The sequence below is a fragment of the Suncus etruscus genome, chromosome 12, assembly GCF_024139225.1.
Source record: "Suncus etruscus isolate mSunEtr1 chromosome 12, mSunEtr1.pri.cur, whole genome shotgun sequence".
NCBI lineage: Eukaryota > Metazoa > Chordata > Mammalia > Eulipotyphla > Soricidae > Suncus > Suncus etruscus.
Genome location: NC_064859.1, coordinates 91,975,065 through 91,992,738, shown reverse-complemented (window position 1 = coordinate 91,992,738; position 17,674 = coordinate 91,975,065). Strand labels below are relative to the sequence as shown.

Genomic DNA, 17,674 nt, shown 5'->3' with positions numbered 1-17,674 from the left:
GCCAAGTTGGCATTTTTACCAGTGGCCCTTCACTCTTGCTCAGCCTCTTTTCTAAAATCCAGGTCCTAAGGCCAGAAAGGAAGACCATGGGGTAAGGGCTCTTGCTTTGGACATGACCAACATGGGTTCATCCCTAGTATCTCCTGAACCCCCACCAGGAGTACAGAGCCAGGAATAAGCCCTGAGTACCACTAGGTGTGACCCCCAAACCCAAACCCACAATAAGTACAATTCACATCCTTTGCTTTTCTTTTTTTCAGACTTCGTGTGTTCAACTGGAGCCCACGACGGAGCATCTGGGAAGAGGCCAAACCCAAGGAGATCGCCAACTTGTACACCATCACATCCTTAGCCTGGAAGCGGGATGGCTCACGGCTCTGTGCGGTGGGTTTTCTGGTCTTGGGAGGATCCTACCTTTACCCTGACACTCTCCTCATCCCTTTAGACTAGTGGTCCTCAAACTATGGCCCACGGGCCACATATTGTATTTGTATCTGTTTTGTTTCTTCATTGCAAAATAAGATATATGCAGGTGCATAAGAATTTGTTCATAAGTTTTGTTTTTACTATAGTCAGACCCTCCAATGGTCTGAGGGACAGTGAACTGGCCCCCTGTTTAAAAAGTTTGAGGACCCCTGCTTTAGAACTTAGAAACATGACTCATAAGGCCGGGGAAAAATTCATATTTTCTTTTATTTTTTTGGGTTTTGGGCCACACCTGGCTATGCTCATGAGTGACAGAAATTGCTCCTGACAGGCTTGGGTATCATGGGATGCTGGGGATTGAATATAGGTTAGCCATGTTCAAGGCAAATGCCCTACTTGCTGTGCTATTGCTCCAGCCCCAAATTTATACTTTCTGAACTATAGCACAGCTGGTAAGGTACTTGCCTTGCATGCAGTCTACCTGGGTTCAATCCCCAACATCCTATGTGGTCTTCTGAGCACCTCCAGGAGTGATGTGTGAGTGCAGAGTCAAGAGTAACTCCTGAGAACCACTGGGTGTCACTCCAAAACAACAACAAAAACAAAAATTCATTTTGTTTTTTAATTCAAACTTTCATAGAGGCTAAGAGAGACCAGCTGGTGTCCAAACTTCTTTACTGCCAGTTCTTTTCAGTCCTAGAGCCTAGATTTGGGGGGATACCTAGCAGGCTGAGGACCATTCCTTTCTGATCCCTTGTCTGGTGGTGCCAAGAACACCAAAGTCACAGCTAGGCCATGCTCTTTGGGCACCCACATGCTGTCTGGGATGGAAGTTGGGGCCCTGTCCATGTGAGACAGGCATTCCGCCCCTTTGCACTATAGCCGCTGCCCCAGCACTGAGATTTTGAGGGTGCTTCTAGACTGCCTTCCCAGGCCAGTGTTCCAGGGACATTGCCCAGGATGCTGTGACCTTCTCCTCCTCCAGGGCACACTCTGTGGTGGTGTGGAACAGTTCGACTGCTGCCTGCGGAGGAGCATTTATAAGAACAAGTTTGAGCTGACATACGTGGGGCCTAGCCAGGTAAGCACAGAGCTCAAAACCTTCCTGATTTAAAAAACTTCACTGCAGGACAGAAATATGTTTAGTGATAGTGTATATCCCTTGTATGTAGAAGGCCCAGCACAGAAAAAAAAAATGTAAAAAGCTTCTCGAATAGTTGGGAGAGTTCTGTTGTGTGAAGCTTCTGAATGCACTGTTTGCAACATATGAGCTCATTTCTTAGTTCTTGAGTCCACTTTTTTTCTATTCCCAACCTCTGTCTGTCTGAAGAACTCATTGGTGGTTCATTCTCCAGAAATACTGAATAATATGTATTGGCCAGCACTGTAAGGCATTAAGATGCAGAATTTAGGGGCTTTAGCACTGTCCCTTGAAGGAGATCATTTTAGCAGAGGTGACAAGACACGTATGTCAAAATTGAACACATGCACAGTGATGAAAATTACAAAGGTTTATACAAAGATTTGTAGGAGCCAGAGTGATAGTAGTAGGGTGTTTATGCATATGTGACCTGGGTTCAATCCGCTATCCTATATGGTTCCATGAGCCTACCAGGAGTGAGTCCTGAGTGCAGAGCAGGGAGTAACCCCTGAGCACAACCAGGTGTGACCTTAATAAAACAACAACAGGGGCCAGAGAGACAGCATGAAGGTAGGGCATTTGCCTTGCATGTAGGAGGATGGTGGTTCAAATCCCAGCATCCCATATGGTCCCCCAAGCCTGCCAGGAGCGATTTCTGAGCATAGAGCCAGGAATAACCCCTGAGCGCTGCCAGGTCTGAGCCCCCAAAACAAAAACAAAAACAAACAAACAACAAAAAAGAAAAAAAAAGAAACAGGGGTTGGAGCATTGGTGCAAGTAGTAAGGCGTTTGCCTTGCAGGCAGCTAACCTAGGCATCCCATATGGTCCCCCAAGCCTGGAGCAATTTCTGAGCACATAGCCAGGATTAACCCTTGAGCGTCCCTGGGTGTGGCCCAAAAACCAAAACCAAAACAAAAAAAGAACAACTTTTCTTTTAGATTTTTTTGGGTAGCACACAGCGAAGCTCAGGGGTTACTCCTGGCTCTGTTGTCAGAAATTGCTCCTGGCAGGCTCAGGGGACCATATGGGATACTGGGAATTGAACCATTTGTCCTAGATTGGTTGCGTGCAAACAAACACCCTATGTTTATGCAAACAAACACCGCTGTGCTATCTCTCTGGCTCCTATAGTTATTTTTTTTAATTAAAAAGTTGTTGTAATGGGGCTGGGCGGTGGCGCTAAAGGTAAGGTGCCTGCCTTGCCTGCACTAGCCTTGGACGGACCGCGGTTCAATCCCCCGGCGTCCCATATGGTCCCCCAAGCCAGGAGCAACTTCTGAGCGCATAGCCAGGAGTAACCCTGAGCGTCACAGGGTGTGGCCCAAAAACCAAAAAAAAAAAAAAAAGTTGTTGTGAGCAGCCGATCCAGGACCAAAGGTGGTTGGTTCGAATCCCGGTGTCCCATATGGTTCCCGTGCCTGCCAGGAGCTATTTCTGAGTAGACAGCCAGGAGTAACCCCTAAGCATCGCCGGGTGTGGCCCAAAAACCAAAACAAAACAAAACAAAAAAAAGTTGTTATTGGGGCCGGAGAGATAGCATGGAGGTAAGGCATTTGCCTTTCATGCAGAAGGTCATCGGTTCAAATCCCGGCGTCCCATATGGTCCCCCGTGCCTGCCAGGAGCAATTTCTGAGCATGGAGCCAGGAGTAACCCCTGAGCACTGCTGGGTGTGACCCAAAAACCACAAAAAAAAAAAAAATGTGTTGTTGTTGGGGCTAGAGAGAGAGCACAGCAGTAGGGTATTTGCCTTGTAAGCAGCCAACCCAGGATGGACCGTGGTCCAATTCCCAGCATCCCATATGCTCCTTCAAGACTTCCAGGAGTAATTTCTGAGCTCAGAGCCAGGAGTAACCCCTGAGCACTGCTGGGTGTGGCCTAAAAGAAAAGAAAAGAACTATAGCAACATAGGAAGAATGCTTGAATTTTCCTCAGTGGAACTTTCATCAGCTGTGTTGCAAGTTTCAAAGGCAATTGTACATGAGTACTGGAGAGATGGTACCTCAGGGAGGGCATTTGCCTGTCATGTGGCTGCTTGGGTTCAAGCCCTGGAACAATGTAGTTCCTGAGCCCTGCTGGGATGATCCCTGAGTACAGAGCCAGGAGTAAGCCCAGGACTTGTCCCTGGAGGCTCTGCAGAGCGGGAGGTGATGATCCTGATAGCATCCCAAACCAATGAGGATGGCACTGGCTCTGTTGGCACCATGGAACCAGGAGAAGGGGAGAGCCTGCTCTCCACCCTTCCTCCCTTCGTATTGGGGGGGATCTGTTGATCCCAGACTGTGTCTTTTCCCAAGGTGATTGTCAAGAACCTGTCTTCGGGGACCCGTGTCGTGCTCAAATCCCACTATGGCTACGAGGTGGAAGAGGTGAAAATCCTGGGCAAGGAGCGATACCTGGTGGCACACACCTCAGATACGCTGCTACTCGGGGACCTGAACACGAACCGCCTTAGCGAGGTGAGGGTGTCAGAGCTCCCATGTTGGGGTAGGGCATGGGGCTCCGGGGATTGAGACCCACAGTTAGCCCTGCCTGGTGAGAGGAGAACAGCTTTGGGAGTGAGGCCCAGGAGGACCCGAAGCTTCCCATGGCTGTTCTAAGTCATCCTCTGGAAATCCAGGGATGAGGGCACAGTCAGACAGAGCCTCCCCTCTTTGTGCATCGTCACCACCCCAAAAAAACTCATCTCTCTCAGCCCTGTCAGAAATTCACAGACTCATCCTGTCACTCTGTCCTAATTGTCCTGGGAAATCATCCTTACAGTAGAAATGTGGGGAAGGGGAGGCAGTTATGGCAGAGAAGGGACCACTATGACAAGTAATAGTTGGGATTGATCACTCTGGACAAGAACAAGAGAAGGAGAGGGAGAGGGAGAGGGAGAAGGAGAGGTAAAATGCCTGAGGCAGGCGAGGGAGAGTGAGTGGGAGGGAATGTTGAAATTGGTGGTGGGGAAGTGTACACAGTCAAGGGTGGTATAAATTCTTTTTGTTGTTGTTTTTTGGGGGGTCACACCCAGCAGAATTCAGGGGCTACTCCTGGCTCTTCAGTCAGAAATCGTTCCTGGCAGGCTCGGGGGACCATATGGGATGCTGGGATTAAAACCACCATCCTTCTGCATACAAGGCAAATGCCCTGCCTCCATGCTATTTCTCTGGCTGCAAGGGTGGTGTAAATTCTATGACTGAAACTCAACCATGAACAATTTTGTAACCATGGTGCTTAAATAAAGTAATTATCTTTTTTTAAAAGGCAAACAGCTATAATAACCAAAATATAGATTTGGCTTTGATTACCTATTACACTACTTATTACAAGGCTCTCTTTGGAAACTTAAAAGTAAATGAACTCTATTTGAGTTATTCTCTCTCAAAAAAAAAAAAAAGAACTGGGTACTGAAAGGAGGTAAAGTGATATGCATGATAATTCTTCAGTAACAATATTGCAGTATTTAAAAGGGAAAAGAGAGAGACAGAGAGATGGAGAGCTGAAAACAATCTGCCATCGAGGCAGGCAGGGGATAGGTCAGGCAGAAAACTGGGGAGAAAACTGGGGACATTGGTGGCGGGAAATGAACACTGGTGAAGGGATGTTTGTTGGAATACCGAGTCATCAAAACTCAACCCTCAACAACTTGTTAACTCGCTATCTTATGGTGAATTTATCGGGAAAATAAAAATCTTTTTTTTTTTAAATTGCACTTTCTGGTTTTTCTCTACACAGATAGCATGGCAGGGTTCTGGTGGCCACGAGAAGTACTTCTTTGAAAATGAGAATGTGAGTAGGTTTGGGCTCACTGTTGCCCTCTCAGGGGGCTCCTCTTCACTTCTCTCATAAGATTGGCCAGGGACAAGGCTTTGAGGCCATCGGGGGTAGGGTCCTTAGAGACAGTACAGTTGACCCATACTCCTTCTGGCACTACCAGGAGTAAACCCTGAGCACCATCAAGTGTGGCCCCAAAGAAAAGGTAGATGGGCTGGGAGTGGCAGGGAATATCTACTGGGCAGAGGAACTAAGCAGGGAGGAAAATGGGGCCGGTAGATTGTTGGAGTAACCAGTTTTCATTCTATTTAGGATAATTATTTTTGTTTTGTTTTATCTTGTTTTGGGGCTATACCCGGCTGTGGTGCTCAGGGGTTACTCCTGGCTCTGCACTCAGAAATCGCTCCTGGCAGGCTCAGGGAACCATATAGAATGCTGGGGATTGAAACCTGGTCTGTCCCAGATCGGCTGTGTGAAAGGCAAATGTGCTATCACTCCAGTCCCACAGATAATTATTCTTTACTGGTGCTTGTCGTTCATGGACTGGAAGTACCTCTAAATGGGTCCCTTATGCCTACCTGTTCTCCACCCTAGGGTGGCTTTCTCTTCCCAATAAAGACCTCAGGTCTCAGGGAGAAGCTGATTGCGGTTTTGGTTCCACAACTAGTCTATCTGCCTGCTGGTATCCTTTGCTAGTAAGCAGAAAGCTTGTGATGGAATTTCCCTGAACCTGTTTTATTCTCTTCAATATCGTGTGGATTATTTCCCGTGTCGGCCTTTGCTTCCAGACCCACATTCCCAGTCCCTCGGGATTGGGACATGAGACTTCTGCATCAAATGACTGGAGTTCGTGCTCTCATGCTCGAAGCCTGAATTCAATCCTCAGTACCACATGGTCCCAGGAGTGGCGTAAACACTGCTCAAGAGTAACCCTTGAGTTACCACCTAGTATGACCCAAAACCAACAAAATGAAGGGAAATGGGGGGTCCCCTTGAGGCAAGGTTCAGTCCCCCGAAGCTTTTTTCCAAATACCTCCCAGCGGTTTCTCTGCATCCCAGCAGCCTCTCACCATGTGTACCCTGAAGTTCCCATTGGTGCCTCCTACCCTGTAACAGTCCCATCTACTCACCCCAGGTGTGCATGATCTTCAATGCCGGCGAGCTGACTCTGGTGGAATACGGAAGCAATGACACCTTGGGCTCCGTCCGCACCGAGTTCATGAACCCCCATCTCATCAGGTAACCCCACAGAGTTTGCCCAGCCCTTGCTGCCCTGAAGGATTCCTTCTTTGACATCTTTGTCCTTGGGTTCACCTGAAAATGCCAACCCGTCTGCTGCCACTGAGCCCTTAGCAAATGTGTCTGGGCCCAAGCCCCGCTTTGCCTGACCTGCCTCCCCCCCTGTGTTGCAGTGTCCGGATCAATGAGCGGCGTCAGCGGGGGATGGACGAGAACAAGAAATTGGCTTATCTAGTTGACATCAAGACTATTGCCGTGGGTGAGTTGGGCTTGGTCTTAGGAGAGCGAAAGGTGGGGTCAGTGGGGAGTGGGGGGGTCCTGGGTGATGATGCACTAGCTTTGCACTTCAAGTTACCATTGAAAGTTATCACTAGTGTAACCTGGTTACATAAATGTCAAAAAAATAACAGTAAGCTCCAAAATGAAAAATAGATTTGGGTTGTTAATAACAAAAAAAATGGATGTTTGGAGGCCTGAGAGATACTACAGTGGTTAAGGCATTTGTCATGCATTCAGCCAACCCTGATTCAACCCCTGGCACTGCCAGTGGTCCCCTGACCAACACCAGGGGAATCCCTTAGTGCAGATTTAGGAAAAACCCTGAGCACCACTGGATGTGAACCCCATCACTCCTCAAAAATAGATTGTCTCAAGATCTCAAAATTGTGCATCAGACAGGTAACTGAGGGATCCCAGACTTGCATTAGATTTTAGAACTTTTAAATAAATATATGATGAGGTGAAGAGACAGTACAAGGGTGAAGGCGCTGATCTTGTACCTTGGTCCAGTCCCTGGTATTTCATCTGGTCCCCCCAAGCACTGCGAGGTGTCACCCAGAAACTAAAACCAAAAATGGTGCCTTCTTTATATGCAAAGCTTGGATACTTAAGGCTAGATTCTGGTGCCCAGTAAGCACTTAATAAATGTTTGCTTTTGTTCATAATCATGATATTGCTTTGTGTACCTGTGTTCGAGACTGTCAGAACCCTGACATTCCATCGTGGCTCTGTCGATGGGCATTTGACTTGTTGGTTTTCTCACTGTCCAAATATTTCAGTTTGCTCTGGCTTATTATTAGAAGTAGAACTGCTGGGACTAGAGAGACATGACAGTGGTAGGGCATTTGCCTTGCAAGCGGCCGACCCAGGACCGACTTTGGTTTGAAAGAAATAGAACTGCTGCGTCACGGAGAAGGTGTAGCCCCAATTTCTTTTTTTTTGTTTTTGTTTTTGTTTTTGTTTTTAGAGTCACACCGGCAGTGCTCAGGGGTTACTCCTGGCTCCAGGCTCAGAAATTGTTCCTGGCAGGCTCAGGGGACCATATGGGTTGCTGGGATTTGAACCATTGACCTTCTGTATGAAAGGCAAACGCCTTACCTCCATGCTATCTCTCTGGCCCCGTAGCCCCAATTTTACTAACTGTTAAAACTGCGCTCCAGGGAGGTTGGACCAGATGACAGTCCTGCTGCAGTGCGAGTCCCTGTTGTCCCCATCCTCTCCAGTACTTGGACTCGCCTGACCCCACAGTTCCACTCAGTGCCATGTCTGAGAAATAATCTCGCTTTGCATTGGCAAATGCTTATTAATCATTGGGACGGCTTCTCCTGTGCACTGCAGGCTCATTGCAATGACCATTGTTACTAGTTTCTGTTTTTCTCACTGGCCTGACATTTTGTGTGTGTGTGTGTGTGTGTGTGTGTGTGTGTGTGTGCGCGCGCGCGCGCGCTTTGAGTGTTACTTGTATTGGGTTTATTCTATCTGGCCTGTGGCTTGTCCTCTCTCTCCTCTTAGGTATCTTTTGGTGTTGAGACATTTTCAATTTATCTTGATTTTATTGTGGTAGTAGAGGGTGCAATTGCCTCCCTGTTGGTCCTTAGAATCTAGGAGCCCCTCCAGGCAGTATTCTGCCTTCCAGGTTATTTGGATGACTGCCTGAGTCCTAGATGTGGTGCTACACAGGCCCAGCAGTGCTTGGAGGTCTTGGAGGCAATGCTTGGAGGGCTCTTGGAGGGTTCTGGAGGGCCTGGACTGGGGTCAGGAACATGCAGGGCCTGTGTCCTTGCATGTACTATGTACTATCCTGGCTCTTTTTTTTTTCCTCCCCAAGATAGTTTGTATTGCAGAAACTAACATAGATGTGAGGGGAGAGAAAGAGAGTTACCCATGTTCAAAAGAAAACCAGGGCTTCACCAGAGTGTAAAAAAGAGACATAGAGACAAGCAGGCGAGATCCCTGTTCGTAGGAGAACCCAGACTTGAGCAGCTGCCTGGCTCTTACTTGATTGAATTCATTACTTTACCTATTTTTGTGGTACCCAGGGGTTCAGTTTGAGTGAGACAGGTGCTGTACCATTGTGCCATATCTCTGGAACTAAGTATTTTTTAAATTTCTATGGTCCATTATATCTCTTCTTTTATTTGTTTGCTTTTTGTTTGGGGGCCACACCCAGCAGTGCTCAGGGCTTACTCCTTGCTCTCTGCTCATGGATCACTTCACATGGACTCAGGAGACCATATGAGGTAGTAGGGATAGAACCCAGGTTCTACTCAAAGCAATTGCCCTGGGCCGGAGCAATAGCTCAGCAGTCGGGCATTTGCCTTGCACATGGCCATCCCAGAGCTGACCTGGTTTGATCCCTGACATCCTATATGGTCCCCCTAGTCTGCCAGGAGCGATTTCTGAACACAGAGCCAAGAGTATCCCCTGAGAGCCACGAGGTGTGGCCCAAAAACAAAAAATAACAACAACAAAAAGGAAATGCCCTTCCTGCTGTACCATTGCCTGGTCCTACTTATTTCTTTGGTGGGGGGCACACCTAGTGGTGCTCAGGGAATACTCCTGGCTCTGCACTCAGGAATCACTCCTGGAAATGCTTGGGGTTCTCCTATTTTGTCCATGTGCCTTTGCCATTGTTTGCTTCCACTGCCCATCCCTCACAGACCCACAAAGGCAGAGGAAGCCTTGGAGCAAACCCATCTGTACACCATGAACAAACCCATTCAGGTCTCTCACATCTGTGCTCCTTCATGGAGGGCTTGTCCTCTTGTTCAGTGCTGCCTCACAGTGGATCTCCTGCATAATGGCAGAGGAACCCATCATTCCATCCTTTTCATCTTCCATGAGACAATTCCTGAATTTACTGAATCACCATATTTCTTGATAGTTTGGCCCTTTTGAATTAAATGCAATGTTAAGCAAAACCTATACTTTTTCAATAGAATCAGAGATCCAGAGAGATAATACAGCAGGCAGGGTGCTTGCCTTGCCCTCAGCTGACCTGAGTTTCACTCCTGGCATTCTCTATGGTCCCCCAGAGCCTCACCAGGAGTGATCCCTGAGAGCAGAAGCAGGAGAGAGCCCTGAAAACCACTCAGTGTGGGCCAAAAGCAAAAGCAATCAAGCAAATTGTTTTTTACTAAGATGCTAAAATCATGAACTTAGCAAGCTCTTACATATGTTGGCCATTTGTATTCATTGACATCATCTAGGCCTACCTTTTTTTTTAATATCTTCTTTTTTTTTTTTTTTTTTTTTTTTTTTTTGTTTTTGGGCCACATCCGGCGGTGCTCAGGGGTTACTCCTGGCTGTCTGCTCAGGAATAGCTCCTGGAAGGCACGGGGGACCATATGGGACACCGGGATTCAAACCAACCACCTTTGGTCCTAGATCGGCTGCTTGCAAGGCAAACGCCACTGTGCTATCTCTCCGGGCCCTAATATCTTTATTTATACAATTTTTTTTCTTTTATTAATTATGACAACAAAGATGCAAAGAGAGAGGACAGGGTAAAGTTACAGTGGAAGCCCAATCACCCATAAGCAGAATTCTCGGTAGTCCCATCGATGATATCCCAGCCTTGATCTTTCAACCAAAGAAAATTAAGAAAAACAAAACTGAACCCATGTACAATACAATTAATTTGTCCCTCAAATCCCCAGTTGTATTACATACTATTTCTTAGCAGCACACAATATAATCCAAAGAGATTAGACTTATGTAACTCCTTAAACATTGAGGGCAAAGTACATTTATCTTGTTCCATGCACATGCTTACTAGTTTAAGTTAACCTCAAAAGTTTTAGTGGGTTGTTTTTCTTAAGGATTGGAGTCAAGGGAAAGTAGTAATAAATGGTGTTAGAGTGGCATTTGTTTGCATAGGCCCACCAAAATATAAGAGACATGGAAAGAAAAATTATGGTCTAAATACAAGGAGACCCTACCCCTGAAGTTTCCTGGCACAGGACTGACTCTAGGCTCCAGGCAAACTAGTTTGTCCAATTCAAGTCATCGTCTGTAGTGGCAATACACCTTCATTCCTCACATAGTCTCTGTTGTTGGTATCATGCTTCTGTATTAAAGGTCCTGGAGTCTGCATATCCCATATTGCAGTCAGGATGGTGCAGAGCATCCTCTCGTTTCATCTCACACTTAAGGGGCACTAGAGAGAACCATGTCCTGTAGAGCAGGTCATTGTTGTTGTCAAGTCTTCTCAGTGTAATCGGAAGTCTCTTTTTAGGAGGTCGATGTCAGACCCTTGGTAGTGTCTTTCCTGGTAGAGGACTGCTTCCAGCTGTTGCTATAAAAAACCTTGGATGTTTCGTAGATAGCTTGCCTGGTTCTGGCGTGAATGGAGGATGCCCATTCCTCTGAGGCCTGTGCCAGGTCATTCTATCAATGTTCAGGGTGTAAGGTACATTGTACTGAGATTTATTAGATAAGAACTTATCTGTAGGTATAGTGTTTTCCTATTTTAATGTGTCTATGCAAAGAAGGATCAATGCCATGAAGCGTTATTGGTGCATCTGGAGGCCATAGGAACAAGACCAGCAATTTCCATGACATAGTTCAATCATAGGCATCAAACTGAGGGACAGTTCCACCAACAATCCTTATTGAACAGCTTACAAAGAAAAGACAAGATGAAAGTGGATAGAAACATCATGGTAGAAGAATATAGAGAGAGTTACACCATTAAAGAAAATATACATGAAATATTCAAAAGATATATGTGTTTAATTTATGTCCTTCTAAATAGTTCTGGGATTGTTAGATCCACTGTATGTCTTTGGTCTGAGATTAAAACTGTGTATTATAGAACTTAAGAGGGGTAAATCGGGGGTAGTGATGGTTGGGAGGAGTATACGCCCCCGCGCGGTTTGCATCATGTAGACTAGTATGAAATTGCCAGTGACAGCATGAGTATAACTGACAAACTATCTGTCACCCCACAGATCAAACACCACCCCCCAAGCCAATCTCACGAGCTCAAGCGCAACCCTAGGCCAATCTCCGCAGCTGGCCTGGGGGTGGGGAAAACCCAGGGTGCCCCATCAGATCCTCCCAGAAACCCACCTGGAGATCCGGAGGAAAGGGGGAGAGGGGGGTCGGGTGACCCAAGTCCAGGCCCCCCTACCCTAGGCCGGGCCAAGAGGCCCCTGGCACATACGGAGGTCTGCCAGGAGCCAGCCCGTGCCGGCTGAAAATCCTGCCCCAGGAAGGGAGGAAAGCCCTCCCAGGCCCAAAGGACCAGAGCTCAAGACCCACCCTATGCCAATCTCCGCAGCTGGCCTGGGGGTGGGGAAAACCCAGGGTGCCCCATCAGGTCCTCCCAGAAACCCACCTGGAGATCCGGAGGAAAGGGGGAGAGGGGGGTCGGGTGACCCAAGTCCAGGCCCCCCTACCCTAGGCCGGGCCAAGAGGCCCCTGGCACATACGGAGGTCTGCCAGGAGCCAGCCCGTGCCCCAGGAAGGGAGGAAAGCCCTCCCAGGCCCAAAGGACCAGAGCTCAAGACCCACCCTAGGCCAATCTCCGCAGCTGGCCTGGGGGTGGGGAAAACCCAGGGTGCCCCATCAGGTCCTCCCAGAAACCCACCTGGAGATCCGGAGGAAAGGGGGAGAGGGGGGTCGGGTGACCCAAGTCCAGGTCCCCCTACCCTAGGCCGGGCCAAGAGGCCCCTGGCACATACGGAGGTCTGCCAGGAGCCAGCCCGTGCCGGCTGAAAATCCTGCCCCAGGAAGGGAGGAAAGCCCTCCCAGGCCCAAAGGACCAGAGCTCAAGACCCACCCTAGGCCAATCTCCGCAGCTGGCCTGGGGGTGGGGAAAACCCAGGGTGCCCCATCAGGTCCTCCCAGAAACCCACCTGGAGATCCGGAGGAAAGGCGGAGAGGGGGGTCGGGTGACCCAAGTCTAGGCCCCCCTACCCTAGGCCGGGCCAAGAGGCCCCTGGCACATACGGAGGAGGTCTGCCAGGAGCCAGCCCGTGCCGGCTGAAAATCCTGCCCCAGGAAGGGAGGAAAGCCCTCCCAGGCCCAAAGGACCAGAGCTCAAGACCCACCCTAGGCCAATCTCCGCAGCTGGCCTGGGGGGTGGGGAAAACCCAGGGTGCCCCATCAGGTCCTCCCAGAAACCCACCTGGAGATCCGGAGGAAAGGGGGAGAGGGGGGTCGGGTGACCCAAGTCCGGGCCCCCCTACCCTAGGCTGGGCCAAGAGGCCCCTGGCACATACGGAGGTCTGCCAGGAGCCAGCCCGTGCCGGCTGAAAATCCTGCCCCAGGAAGGGAGGAAAGCCCTCCCAGGCCCAAAGGACCAGAGCTCAAGACCCACCCTAGGCCAATCTCCGCAGCTGGCCTGGGGGTGGGGAAAACCCAGGGTGCCCCATCAGGTCCTCCCAGAAACCCACCTGGGGATCCGGAGGAAAGGGGGAGAGGGGGGTCGGGTGACCCAAGTCCGGGCCCCCCTACCCTAGGCCGGGCCAAGAGGCCCCTGGCACATACGGAGGTCTGCCAGGAGCCAGCCCATGCTGGCTGAAAATCCTGCCCCAGGAAGGGAGGAAAGCCCTCCCAGGCCCAAAGGACCAGAGCTCAAGACCCACCCTAGGCCAATCTCCGCAGCTGGCCTGGGGGTGGGGAAAACCCAGGGTGCCCCATCAGGTCCTCCCAGAAACCCACCTGGAGATCCGGAGGAAAGGGGGAGAGGGGGATCGGGTGACCCAAGTCCAGGCCCCCCTACCCTAGGCCCTTATTTATACAATTTGATTACAGACCTAGCTTCTTAAACTGTGCCATAACCCTAGAGGGGGTGAATATGAGAATTAAGAAAATGCTTACAAAATACAAGGTCTCTGAGTACACAACCACCAAAAATTAAGTCTAAATGGGATGCATGATGAATTCGTGTGGTTTCTGCCCACATTCAACCTATATTGCATTTCTCCAGTGGCAAGGGTTGGAAAAAGCAGAAGAGAAACAGTGGACAGGGTGCTTGCCTTTCACACAAGCTGATGAGGGTCCAGCCATATCCCTCAGAGGTGATCCCTAACCGCAGAGCCAAGAGTAAGCCAGGCGGGATCAAAAGAAAAAAAGAAAAGAGGTGACAAGTGAAAAATGTTTGCAAAACCCTGGTCAGGTTGATACAATATTTTATTGGTTTGGTTTGGTTTGGTTAGATTTGGGGAGTAGAAGGGGGAACTATACCTGGAAATGCTCAGGGGTTACTCCTGGCTCTATACTCAGAAATTGCTTCTGGTGCTCAGGAAATATCTGGGATGCCGGAGATCAAACCTGATCAACCACAGGCAAAGCATGGACCCTCCCTGCTCACTGCACTATCACTCTGGCCCCTAATGCAACATTCTTAAAACCCCACATCAGCTTGGGAAGCCTATATTTGCGAGTGGCTGCAGGGTCTAGATATGACATCATAGAATGTCTCTCTTGGACTCCACAGTGGATCTCATTGGTGGCTACAACATTGGCACCATCAGCCATGAGAGCCGCGTGGACTGGCTGGAACTCAACGAGACTGGGCACAAGCTCCTCTTCCGGGACCGGAAATTCCGCGTGAGTAAGCAGGGTTCAGGGGTTCACTGCTCCCAGGGATGTGAGAGGCTCGGTGTACCCTAATTCCTTCATGCTATATTGTCAGCATAGCAAATGTCACCAAGAACCAACTTTTTCTTGTTTGTTTTGCTGGGGCCATGCCCAGCAGCGCTCAGGACTTACTCCTGGCTCTGTGCTCAGGGATCACTCTTGGTGGGCTCATGGGACCATATGAGGTACCAGGAATTGAACATGGGTCTACTGTCGTCAAGGCAGTGCTATCACTCCAGCCTTCAACATTCTTTTTTGTGGCCTCCCAGTGCATCTTCAGGAGATTGTATCAGGAAGGCACCAAAGTGGAGAGGGTGTTTAGGGATTGTTTTCTCTCCATCTATTCAGTCTGTGACCTCATGAAACTGCCTCAAGCCCAGCCTGCTGTGCTTTAGCTCTTCCGGGTCTGAGGCTGCTGAAGATGGCTCCTCCTGGTCCTCCTGGATTCAGGTCTCCACTTCCTGTCACTAAAGAATCTACCTCAGGGGCAGAACCTGTCTGGTGTTTCATGTTTGATTTTTGTTGTTGTTGTTTTTAAATTTCATTTTCAGGGGCCAGATAAATAGCACAGCATAGCATATGCATAGCATAGCATAGCATTTGCCTGGTGCACAGCCGACCCAGTGGTTCAAATCCCAGCATCTCATATGGTCCCCCGTACCTGCCAGGAGTGGTTTCTGAGTGCAGAGCCAGGAGTAACCCCTGAGCGCTGCCGGGTATGACCCAAAAACACAAAATTTCATTTTTACTGTAATGGGAAGACTACATTACAGTTTTCTAGACCATTCCATCTATCTTCTGGCTTTTCTTCATGTTGTAGGCTGGTACCTCAGGCCAAGAATTAATCTAAGAATGCAAGTTTGCTCTTTGCCAAACCTGAATTCCTGGGGTATAGACCTTTACTTTTTTGGTCATCTTCTTTTTCCTTTTATTTTATATATTTATTTTTCTTTTGATTTTTGGGCCAAACCAGTGGGGGGGGTGGCACTCAGGGTTTACTCCTGACTCTGTGCTTAGAAGTTACTTCTGGCAGTCTTGGGGGACCATGTGGGATGCCAGGGATCAAACCCAGGCCAGCTGTGTGCAAGGCAAACAAATGCCCTACTCGCTATGCTATTGTTTCAGGCTTTTTTTTTTTTTTAAATAAATTTTTCTAGAAGGAAAAGAGAAGAAAAGGCACTAAAGAGAGAATGTGGGTTTCTTCAGAGTGAGGAGAATGCCCTTTGAAGAAAAAGAGAAATTAGCACAGTGGTAGGATGCTGACTCAGGATGGACCCAAGTTCTATCCCCGGCATCCCATATGGTCCCCCTAGCCTGCCAGGAGTAATTTTTTTTTTTTTTTTTTTTGGTTTTTGGGCCACACCCGGTGGTGCTCAGGGGTTATTCCTGGCTGTCTGCTCAGAAATAGCTCCTGGCAGGCACGGGGGACCATATGGGACACCGGGATTCGAACCAACCACCTATGGTCCTGGATCGGCTGCTTGCAAGGCAAACACCGCTGTGCTATCTCTCCGGGCCCCCAGGAGTAATTTTTGAGTACAAAGCTAGGAGTAACCCCTGAGCACCGCCAGGTGTGGCCCAAAAAACAACAATAAAAAAGAGAGTAATTGGGAAGCAAGTGATCCCTAAAAGGATCTGGCTGGTCATGAGATACTTCAATTCAACATGACCATTGAGGGTTTGGGACCAATTCAACATGACCATTGAGGGTTTGGGACTCAGCAGGTGGGGCTGACCTAGCATAGATCTGGGTTCAAATTCTCAGCACCTCAAAATGAAGGCAGTGAAATGCAGCATGTTCCTCCCTGCCTGGCGATTTTAGTTCATCCTGCCCCACCCCAAAGGGAGAGGTCAGCACCCCAGGACACCTCACAGTGTTTTCTGCCTCTCCAGCTGCACCTGTATGACATCGAAAGCTGCTCTAAGACCATGATCCTCAACTTCTGCTCCTACGTGCAGTGGGTCCCCGGAAGCGATGTGCTGGTGGCCCAGAACCGCAACAACTTGTGTGTGTGGTACAACATCGAGGCCCCTGAGAGGGTCACCATGTCCACTGTCCGGGTATGTCAGTGCCAGGGCTCCTCGGAGATTGAGCTGTCAGGGTATTGGATGTTCTTCACCCTGACCCATAATCACAGGGACTTGTGACAAGATCAGGCTCCACCAGACTGCACAAAAACCTTTAAGGAGTGCCCGGAGTTTGGGGTGCTAGTTCAGGACTCCCCGAGATTTATCACATCTTTGTGGGAAGGTTCCTTATGCTGTAAGAACCCCCCAAAAGGGAGCACAGTTCTGTCACTGTCTGCAGGCTGAACCCCAGTTTTAGCCATCAGAATTCCTCAGACCACGGCTGAAACCCTCTCTCCACCCCTACTCTCCAGAAGTCAGGTAACGCATGAAGGGAGCCACCTCAGAAACTTCTGCTGCTTTAGGGGCTGAGATTCCTAGGCAGTGAGGCGGAGAGTGTGAGGCACTTGGTCTGCCGATGCCGGTGCCAGCCCGTCCCCAAACTGCCCTTCATTCCTCTCTAACCACCTTTCTCCCCACTTCTTTGATTTGGAGAGTCCACATCACATTCTATTATGGTTTCCCTGGAAATTTACTCATGTTTCTATTTCTCCATTTCTTTTTTTTTGTTTGTTTGTTTCTTTTTTTTTTTTTTTTTCTTAATTTCTCCATTTCTTTTGGTTTGGGGAACACACCCAGAAGTGCTCAGGGCTTACTTCTGGCTCTGTACTCAGGGATCACTCCTGGCAGGGTGCTGGATACTAAAAGGGATCGAACCCAGGTCAGCAATGCCTTACCCGTTGTACTAGCTCCCCAGGCCCCTAATTTTGCATTTCTGTGACCAAAGCTTAAAACTCACCAGCATTAGTGGCCAGAGTGTTAGCACAGCAGGTAGGACGCTTGCCTTGTCGGTGGCCGACCCAGGTTCAATCCCCAGCATCTCATATGATCCCCTGAGCCCGCCAGGAGTGATTCCTGAGTGCAAAATCAGTAGTAACCTCTGAGCACCACCAGGTTTGGCCCCCAAACAAACAAACCAGCGTCGAACTCACCCCTCTGACAAAAACAATGCAAAGACTTGAAAAGATCCAACCCAAGGCCAACCCAAGTTCATTTTTTATTTTATTTTATTTTATTTTATTTTGCTTTTTGGTTTTGTTTGTTTTGTTTTGTTTGTTTGTTTTTGGATCAGACCCGGCAGCGCTCAGGGGTTACTCCTGACTCTACGCTCAGA

General features: G+C 48.8%; 1 protein-coding gene across 1 annotated transcript in view; it reads left to right on the top strand.

Moving 5' to 3' along the window:
• Positions 1-17,674, top strand: part of IFT172 (intraflagellar transport 172) — a 52,636-nt gene that overhangs the window by 12,923 nt on the left and 22,039 nt on the right. Inside the window, 8 exon segments of the mRNA XM_049784230.1 lie at positions 261-384; positions 1,412-1,507; positions 3,864-4,025; positions 5,287-5,340; positions 6,461-6,564; positions 6,738-6,823; positions 14,291-14,403; positions 16,327-16,494. Of these exon segments, the coding sequence (XP_049640187.1) occupies positions 261-384; positions 1,412-1,507; positions 3,864-4,025; positions 5,287-5,340; positions 6,461-6,564; positions 6,738-6,823; positions 14,291-14,403; positions 16,327-16,494 (907 nt within the window).